This window comes from Abramis brama (assembly GCF_963993115.1).
Source record: "Abramis brama genome assembly, chromosome: 2".
Lineage (NCBI taxonomy): Eukaryota > Metazoa > Chordata > Actinopteri > Cypriniformes > Leuciscidae > Abramis > Abramis brama.
In genome coordinates this window covers 28,206,620-28,217,043 of record NC_139964.1, presented here as the reverse complement: position 1 = coordinate 28,217,043, position 10,424 = coordinate 28,206,620, and the positions used below count along the sequence as shown (strand labels likewise).

Sequence of the window (10,424 nt, the reverse complement as noted above, 5' to 3'; positions counted from 1 at the left end):
GATGCGTGAGGGAGAACCAAAGTGGACAGTGAGACGTCTCTCGAGACGCAAACAGATCCACTTGTGCTTGGCCGAACTCCCTCCATATCAGCTCCACCACCTCGGGGTGGAGCCTCCATTCCCCGGGCCTCGGCCCCTGCCTCGACAGAGTGTCTGCTCCTATATTCTGGACCCCGGGGATGTAGGCTGCTCTGAGTGACAGCAACTTCCCCTGGGACCACAAGAGGATATGGCGCGCCAGATTGGATAATGGGCGCGAGCGCAGACCCCCTTGGTGGTTGATATAGGCGACTACCGACGTGTTGTCCGTATGCACTAACACATGGTGTCCCCTGAGATCTGTGATAAAGCTCCTCAGAGCCCGGAAGACGGCTAACATCTTTAGGCGATTGATATGCCAGGAACGATGATGGTCTTCCCACAGACCTTGAGATGAGCGACCCTCCAGGATCGCTCCCCAACCCGTGAGGGAAGCATCCGTCGTTAGCAGTTTGCGACGACAAGGAGCTCCCAACACTGGGCCCTGGGACAGGAACCAAGGTTTCTTCCACATAACCAAGGCACGTAGGCATCGCCGCGTGACCTTGATTGTGCGAAATGGGTTGCCCCTCGGGGAAAACCCCCTGGTCCTGAGCCACCACTGCAGGGGCCTCATGTGCAGCAGTCCAAAAGGTATCACGTTGGAAGCTGCCGCCATGAGACCCAACAGTCTCTGGAACTGTTTGACAGTGAGTAGCTGGCCTAGCTTTACACTTTTCACAGCTGCAAGGATGGACTCTATACGTGGCGGTGACAGGCGCGCCTGCATCGACACTGAGTCCCAAACCACGCCTAAAAAAGTGGTCCTCTGGAGTGGAGAAAGCACACTCTTCTTGGCGTTCAGCCGTAACCCCAGCTCTTTCATGTGGGCGAGAACAACATCTCGATGTTGAACCGCCAACTGATGCGACTGAGCTAAAATCAACCAATCGTCGATGTAGTTCATTATGCGAATACCCTGGAGGCGCAGCGGCGCCAGAGCTGCATCCATGCATTTGGTGAAAGTGCGGGGTGATAAAGCTAGGCCGAATGGAAGAACACGATATTGGTAAGCTTTGCCCCCGAAAGCAAACCTCAGGAACTTCCAATGACACGGACGGATGGAAATGTGGAAATATGCGTCCTTGAGATCTATCGTGACAAACCAGTCCTCGGATCTGATCTGTGGCACGATCTGTCTCAATGTTAACATTTTGAACTTGAGCTGCATGACTGAATCGTTCAGAACTCGAAGATCTAAAATGGGACGCAATCCCCCGTCCTTTTTTGGAACTATGAAGTACCGGCTGTAAAACCCGGTTTCCCTGTCGGAGGGAGGTACATATTCTATGGCCCCTTTCTCTAACAGAGTGTTCACTTCTTGTTCCATAACCAGAACCTGCTCGGGGGCCACCACTGTGGGCAGGACCCCCATAAACCGAGGAGGGCGTTTCTTGAATTGTATCAGATACCCTCTTTCCACGGTCTGCAGGACCCAACGAGAAACATTTGACAGTAGTTTCCACGCTGTCAAAGATTCTACTAGAGGTACCAGCCTCTCGAGACTGGTTTCTGGATTTTGTTGTTGTTGAGCAGTCAATTCGACGCCCTGTAACGGCGCACCGGCAGGGAGCGACCGAACAGACTGCTTTAACACCCTCCTCGGAGGGGGCGGGCATCCCGAGGCCACTACGTTTCCGGGTGGTCCTTGAGATATGTGCTCGCCGGAGACCGCTGCGCCCTGTAACACCTGAGGCGGCAGGGTTAGCAGAACGGTCCCCTGAGGGTACCGAAGAGAGACGGGCACCGTAAAAAGAGGTGTTAACCGCTCTGCTTCGGGGGGGACTACCCTCATTAGTCCTGAGCCCTCGGACGTCAGGATTTCTTCCCAGCAGCCTTCTTGGCGGTAATAACGGTCCGCAGATCCGCTTTACCCCTCGAAGACTGCTGGGTTTGAGCGCGCCCTCCGTGTCCCCGAGATTTTTGTGGGGGAGCACGGGAGGACACGCTCTGCTTCTGAGTGGCACGGTGCTCAGCGCCCTTTTTAGAGGAGTGAGGCTGCTCCCGCTCAGCAGCCTCATAGAAAGAACGGCGGGGAAGAAGCTTTTGGAGAGCAGCTGCTTGTTTAGCGGCTTCTTGAGATTTTGCAACCGCAATATTCACTGCATCCCCAAATAACCCGGCAGTGGAAACCGGAGCATCTAAAAGAACATGTTTCTCTTTGTCCTTTATATCGCTTAGATTGAGCCACAGATGCCTCTCAGTGGCCACCAGGGCTGCCATAGACCGCCCGATAGATTTAGCGGTCTCCTTGGTGGCCCTGAGAGAAACATCTGTGGCTCTGCGAAGTTCAGCCACAGTGTCGGGACCAATTCCCCCGCCCTCCTCTAAATCCCCCAATAATTCTGCCTGATATGCTTGCAGGATGGACATCGTATGCAGACACGCTGCAGCTTGACCAGCGGCTGCATACGATTTATGTACCAGGGACGAAGTCATTTTTACTGGCTTAGAGGGAAGTGTAGGAGCCTTCAGGGAAGATGCCGTTGCTGGAGAGAGATAGCCCGCGAGCGTCTCTTCCACCCTCGGCATCTCCCCATAACCATACTCTTTATACTTTGAAATAGAGGAATAGAGAGAAGTGTGTGGTGTGTATACTCTGTGAGACACTGGTTTCCCCCACGATCTCGACACCTCGGTGTGGAGATCGGGGAAAAACGGCAGGCTCCTGCGCTGGGGCTGAGCACGAGATGGCAGGAAGCGTTCGTCGAGCTTACTTTTCGAACGAACGTCCTGCCGATCCTCTGGCCACTCAATAGATAGTCTGTCAACCGCTCTAGTAATGACATCGAGCAGTTCCTCAAACGCATGAGACTGAGGTGGCGAATCCTCAGACTCAGCTTCAATACTCACAACATCCAACTCCTCAGAGCTGGATAGTTGCAGTACTGGTACCTCTATCGGGGGGGAAGTAACCGCAGCGCGTGCTTCCACACCCTGATGAGAGGCACTGGATCTATCAGAAGGATGCTGAGATAAGGCAGAGCCCGTCTCAACATCCACTGATAAATCCATTTGTGAACCCCAGGACTGAGATCGACGCCGTGCCTCGGCAGCGGCGGGACCCGAGCCCGGGGGAACGTGGTCGGGATAGAACCGAGCCAGGCGGGATCGGAGTGTACGCAAAGGAAGCGCACAGCAATGCTCACAGTCACCACCCTCGAGTGCTGACTGGGCATGCTCCTCTCCCAAACAAACAACACAAAGAGTGTGTGTGTCACCTCCCGTTAAATAACGCGGGCAGGGATGGACACACACTCTAAACTGCTGCTTGCTCGCCATACTGAATAATATAAATATATATACAGACAACACCAAATAAGACAGACAGATTTCAACACAGAGCGCAACTGAAGACTCAGAAAGCTGTCATTTTCTGTTTCGGGCCGGTTTTTATAGCTTCCTGGTACGTGACGTCACCCGCCTCTGACGTTCCGCCACGCCATTGGACTGATTTTACATGTGCTTCAAGACGTCATCACGCAAAGCGTTCCCATAGCGTCAAACTCGACGCAACACGAGTTCCCTTGAAAGGGAACTTAACATTAAAACACAAACATACATGAACACTATATAACAAACAAAAAATACACTTACACTCACACTCAGATCATTACACAAAAGATATTTGCAAACATGGCATTGTGCATGTGGCACACCTGATTGCAGTCTGTATGAAGCTAACCTATCAGCAACCCCTCAAGCATCTGAAAGCATTATGATTGCTAAAAGCCCAGTAATGTATAACTACAATCAGTAAATATTAAATGATGTGCAGTCTACAGTGAGGACTTTTAAAGAAAGTTATAATTGTGTAAGCATGAAATTACACCAAATTAAAGATTAAGCTTACTTTAGTAACTTTACAATGTTCTTTGTAATAATGTGCTGGGTGATATGAAAATTATTATTATTTTTTTTTTAAAACATTTTCATGATTCACAAATTTTATCTAGATTTCCTTGCTTTTCACTAAACATACTAAACAAATAGCAAGACATACTAATTCAAATAATTATTTTACATCTTATAAGACTATTTTAATTAGTCTGCCAATGTGAGCAATACAAGTTGTTTTAAATCTGGATGTTACAATTAAGCTTTTTTCACCTTTTCAGAAAGTGAATCAATTTAAATTATTGATATAACAGCACTGGCTCTGGCACTGTTTTTTTTTTTTTTTTTACATCATGCTTGCGATACCTTTCACCACATGAACTTGCATGGTAGGCAACAATCTCTGCAGGAAACTGCTTTCCACAAATTGGACAGGAGTCCTAAGGGCCAAGTGGTTATAAAGAGGTATATAAATTCAACAAACCTGGAACTGAAAATACTACAGTGGTATATGAACCGAAGAATAAAAGATACTGAAGTTTGTGATGTCAGTCTGTCTCATTTTTTTCTGGATTGCAGCTTTAATATTAACCTGAAACATCATTGATGGCTTACCACACAAATAAGGTGTGGTAAGCAGGAAAGCAGGACCAGCGTTCATCATAAGAGACACGGCAAGAGCGCGCAAGTGTGTTTTTCTGGATTTCTCTGTTGTTCTGTTATTTTAGTGCTGTATTTTAGTCCAGTTTGCACTTAAGCCTTTGCTATTGAAGAGTTTCGATTCAGCGCATTCTCACGCTATTCAGACTTAATTGCCCGAGAGAAACAGCATCTGTACGAATAGATATAAATAAGGAAGCTTCAGTTCATTCGCCAGGACCAGCGTTCATCATAAGAGACACGGCAAGAGCGCGCAAGTGTGTTTTTCTGGATTTCTCTGTTGTTCTGTTATTTTAGTGCTGTATTTTAGTCCAGGTAAGCCCTTCTTCGATTCTCTGTTCATTTTGTATTTTTAGTTTCACATAATTCTGTATTTTAATTAGACGCGCTGCTACATTAAACAGAAGCCGCGAGTGAAAATTAATATTGCTTTCTAGTTTGCACTTAAGCCTTTGCTATTGAAGAGTTTCGATTCAGCGCATTCTCACGCTATTCAGACTTAATTGCCCGAGAGAAACAGCTGTACTCACTCAAGCGGTGAAAGCATTATCTGTATATCTGTGTAATTTGTGCGCTGTCGCGGAAGCGTCAGCGGAAGCGTTCAGCTCTCGTGTTCAGCCTCCTTGTGTGAAGACCGACTCGGGTAAAGACCAGCGACTCTACCTGCGCGACTCCACCGAGCAAGGACACCAGAAAGGCACTTAAGTATCTCCTTTTCCCTTTTCCTTCACTCTTTTTATCTTATTGTTCACCTTAATCAACATGTGCCTTCAAAACATTCCTGTTATCTCTCGGCAACGCCCTTTCATCACGTGCAAAAGGCAGCGCAATACTGCCAATCTGCGTCCCATTCTCTCATCCTCACACACTCCTCTCTCTCTTTCCGTGGGTCTATGGAATTGTCAGTCAGCAGTCAATAAAGCTGACTTCATTCCAGCCTTTGCATCTCATTCTTCTCTTAATATCTTAGGCTTGACTGAGACCTGGATCCGGCCAGAAGACTCAGCAACCCCCGCTGCTCTCTCTAACAATTTCTCCTTCTCTCACTCCCCTCGCCAGTCTGGGAGGGGTGGGGGTACAGGGCTCCTCGTTTCTAACAACTACAAATACTCCACGCTCTCTTCTCTATGCAACAACAACTCATTTGAATATCATGCTATTACACTTACAACTCCCATTAAGATCCATACTGTAGTCATTTATCGTCCCCCAGGTCAGCTGGGTAACTTTGTGGATGAGCTGGATGTGCTGCTGTCCACTTTCCCTGAGGACGGCACCCCACTCCTAGTCTTCGGTGACTTCAACATCCATCTCGAAAAGCCGCATGCAGCAGACTTCATCTCCCTCCTAGCCTCCTTCGATCTCACACGACTCATCACCACAGGTACTCACAAATCAGGCAACCAACTGGACCTGGTTTACACACGCAACTGCACCACAGAGAACATCTTGGTGAGACCTCTCCATGTTTCAGATCATTTCCTCATTACTTTCAGTCTACAACTCTCTACCCCTGCACCTCCAACCCCACCTCCAGTCACTTTCAGGCGAAACCTGCGCTCACTCTCTCCCTCACACCTTTCCTCTGCCGTGTCATCTTCTCTTCCCTCACCCTCACAATTCTCATCTCTGGATGTGAATACCGCAACGGATACCTTATGCTCCACTCTAACCTCTTCTCTAGACACTATCTGCCCTCTCTCCTCCAGGCCAGCACGCGCTACTCCCTCCAACCCCTGGTTATCTGAGGTTCTTCGTGAACACCGGACTGAACTCAGGGCAGCGGAGAGGAAATGGCGCAAATCAAAAGACGCATCTGACCTGGGTATGTATCAATCTCTCCTCTCTTCCTTTTCTGTAGATGTTCATGCTGCAAAATCTTCATACTTCCACAACAAGATCAACAGCTCCTCCAACACACGAGTACTTTTCAAGACATTCAACTCTCTCCTCTGTCCACCTCCACCACCACCCACCTCCTCCGTAACTGCTGACGATTTTGCGAACTTCTTCACCAACAAAACTACAACTATCAGCAGTCAGTTCTCGGCTCCACACACACAGGAACCCAGACCGACCCCTTCCTCAGCCAATGTCCCTCTGTCCTCCTTTTCTCCGCTAACCGAGGAAGAAGTATCTACACTTCTCCTCTCCAGTCATCCTACCACCTGTCCCCTAGACCCCATCCCCTCGCACCTTCTACAAGCCATCTCTCCGACACTTCTACCAGCACTCACACACATCATAAACTCATCCCTCCATACTGGCACCTTCCCTACAGCATTCAAGCAAGCTCGGGTTACTCCACTGCTTAAAAAACCAACACTAAACACATCAACTGTAGAGAATTACAGACCCATCTCCCTCCTACCATTTATTGCAAAGACACTTGAAAGAGCTGTTTTCAACCAAGTAACATCCTTCTTGTCTCGAAACAACCAGCTGGATGTCAACCAATCCGGCTTCAAGAAAGGCCATTCTACTGAGACTGCACTACTATCAGTCACAGAAGCCCTACGGATCGCAAAAGCTGCTTCCAAATCTTCAGTCCTCATTCTCCTGGATCTGTCTGCTGCCTTCGACACTGTGAATCATCAGATCCTTCTGTCCAGCCTCTCATCACTGGGCATCACAGGTACTTCACTCCACTGGTTTGAGTCCTATCTCACAGGTAGGTCCTTCAAGGTCGCATGGAGAGGCGAGGTATCCAGATCGCATCAGCTGACCACAGGGGTTCCCCAGGGTTCAGTTCTTGGACCCCTCCTCTTCTCCATCTACACCACATCATTGGGACACATCATACAAGCGCACGGCTTCTCCTACCACTGCTATGCTGATGACACACAGCTCTTCCTCTCGTTTCAACCAGATGATCCCACAGTAGCTGCACGGGTCTCAAGCTGTCTGGCGGACATCTCGGCATGGATGAAGGAACATCACCTACAGCTCAACCTGCCAAAGACTGAGCTTCTCGTCCTCCCTGCCAATCCGTCTCTACAGCACGACTTCACTATCCAGCTAGATTCATCTTCAATCACCCCATCAAGGACGGTCAGAAATCTTGGAGTAACATTTGATGACCAGCTGACCTTCACAGATCACATTTCAAAGACAGCTCGATCATGCAGGTTTGCACTGCACAACATCAGGAAGATCAGGCCTTTCCTAACTGAGCATGCAACACAACTTCTCGTCCAGGCCCTGGTCATTTCTAGGCTTGACTACTGCAATGCTCTTCTGGCCGGTCTTCCTTCAAGTGCAACTAAACCTCTACAGATGATCCAGAATGCTGCAGCTCGTCTTGTCTTCAACGAGCCCAAGAGGGCCCACGTCACTCCTCTGTTCATCTCTCTGCACTGGCTACCTCTCGCTGCTCGCATCAAGTTCAAGGCATTGACGCTTGCTTACCGATCTATCACAGGCTCAGCTCCCTCCTACTTTAACTCATTCCTACGAGTCTACATCCCTACCAGACGCCTACGATCAGTCAACGAGCGACGTCTCGTGGTTCCATCGCAGAGAGCCACAAAATCACTTTCCAGAACATTCTCATTCACAGTTCCATGCTGGTGGAACACTCTCCCCTCCCTCATCCGGAATGCTGAATCCCTGACAACCTTCAAAAAGCATCTGAAAACCCATCTCTTCCGTGAGCACTTAACCACATAAAACAAAAAAAAAAAAAAAAAAAAAAAAAAAAACCCTCCCCTTTCCCTCTAAAAACCTCACTTATCGGGCTTATGCTACTCTGAATAATGCCTGAACTTTGTATCTTGAGCACTCCTTGCGTAGCTTTGGTTTTTGCCTCTTCATGATGATTCGCTTAATCTAGTCCTGCTTTGTAAGTCGCTTTGGATAAAAGCGTCTGCCAAATGACTAAAATGTAAATAAGGTCTGACTCCTGTCCTGCTGGCTGGTCTACTGTCTGGTCTGCTTCCTGGTCTGCTTCCTCTTCAGATTCATCTTTCTTTGAATATAAAACACAAAAAACAACCCTTTATAACAATGACTTGTCAGCTGAAAACTGAATTACACTACAATGATTCAATCAAACCATAGAAGAGGACATGAAGTGTTATATTTATTTTATAAAACAACTAGTATTTAGAAGACAACTTACATTATCTCCACAGGACTCAATGTGGAACTGTATCAGGGGCAGAGGAATCAACTTGCCACAAGTCATGCATGCGTTTTTTGGCATTCTTTCAAACTGCAGCATCAAATGGGAGTGGGGTGGTATCTATCTTTTCTTGAAGAGGGACAATGCATATTACATTTTTCCCATTGTTTGATGAAGACTTTAGGACTTTAGCAGTGTACCCTTCAGCGCCCTGGGGCAATGGAGTGGTTTTTCTTTGTCCACTGCCCCCTTTGAAAACATAAAACATTTTAGTAGCTCATTCAAATGACCTTTTCTTCCTTTGTATGATGGAATATGATATTATTCAAGATGACATATATCAAAATTTAACACAAACAAACCTTTTGTGCTTAACTGATATATAACTAGATCTAGAGACTTAACAGGCCTAGATGTTTTCTATAACAATGGAGAAAAAACCTCACCTGAAGCCTTTGTAAGCAGCCAACCACCACGCAAATCTCTCATCTTGGGAAATTCTTCCAGCAGCACTCGGCTTATCTGGAATACATTTGCACTGCTGTCATTGTGAAAATATCAGTTCCACCATCTTTTCAGTCAATTGAAACAACTGTGGCATCAGTATATCAGTAAACATATAATCATTATCATCAATAGCATATAGTCAGGATTTGTTATCTTTACGACCAGTGTTTTTATGTGTTGTATGAGGTGAAATAGTTAAATGATGACTGATGGCAGTTATCAGATAAAGATTAGATGTTGATAATTTGTCTGATCTGTACCAGCTGCAATAAAGGTTGTTTGGTTCACCCGCCAATCTACAGGTCACTGCCCTACTATGTACAGTGATATTTGCAACAATCAGACTGATTTCATACACCTCCATAAATCAGGAATGACTGAAAGACTTTCAGTCATTCCTGGTGTACGGAAGATGGTGTACAGTCTAGCTGTTGCAGATATCAATCTACAAAATCAAGACAGCAGTGACAGGCAGAGCAGGGGATAAATCAGACAAGATAAACGACAACTTGTATGGATTAGACAGACTAACAATGAAATCACTTAAAATGTAAACCACAGTTACAAAGTTCTGTGGCATGATCAAAGCAATTGTAAGACATTACAATATACAGATGTCAAAAATTGACTGCCAGTATGGCAACAACAACAGAAATCACATGTTTTGAAACAGTAACTGAAAAATGTCTATGTCTTCAGAGTCGATTTTTTTTTTTTTTTTTTTAAGGCTAACCTCTGTGTGATCCACATTTTCAGCCATATTTATGGTCCTCCTCCCAAGACCCGCTTGCAAGAGCACTGCCTCATCCTTTGGGGTTTTGTCTGTGTTCTCAGGTTGCAGGCAGAACTGCAGTTCCATAAACTTTATAGCTGATACACGTGGAGTATCCGCTGACTTTCTTTTTCATTTCAGGCCTCCAGAATACAAAGATGGGAAACATCTTGGAGGAGGCATATACAGTTATTAATCAGTGAAAATCTAAATATCAAAGTAACATTTTTTTAATGAATATAAAACGGTGTTGAGTTGTTGTTGTTGTGTAAAATTGTGTTACATTGTAACTGAGTATTTCTTCTTATTAAGTAATGAATAATTGATGACGGGCCATTGAATTATTACAAAAAATTACACTGGAGTTAATTATTCTACTTATACAACGGTTACCACACCTTAAATCATTGTTCAGATATTGTATTTCAAGACATTTGTCAGGTTTTT

The 10,424-nt window shown here is 46.2% G+C and overlaps 1 protein-coding gene across 1 annotated transcript; it reads left to right on the top strand.

The window, feature by feature from the left end:
- Positions 1–4,291: 4,291 nt before the first annotated feature.
- Positions 4,292–8,439, top strand: LOC311077989 (uncharacterized protein; the record flags this gene model as incomplete). The annotated part of the gene is made up of 4 exons (XM_084106635.1): positions 4,292–4,304; positions 5,162–5,272; positions 5,546–5,959; positions 6,260–8,439. 4 exons carry the CDS (start codon positions 4,292–4,294, stop codon positions 8,242–8,244), a joined length of 2,523 nt encoding a protein of 840 aa, XP_083962761.1. The 3' UTR covers positions 8,245–8,439.
- Between the last annotated feature and the right edge of the window lie 1,985 nt (positions 8,440–10,424).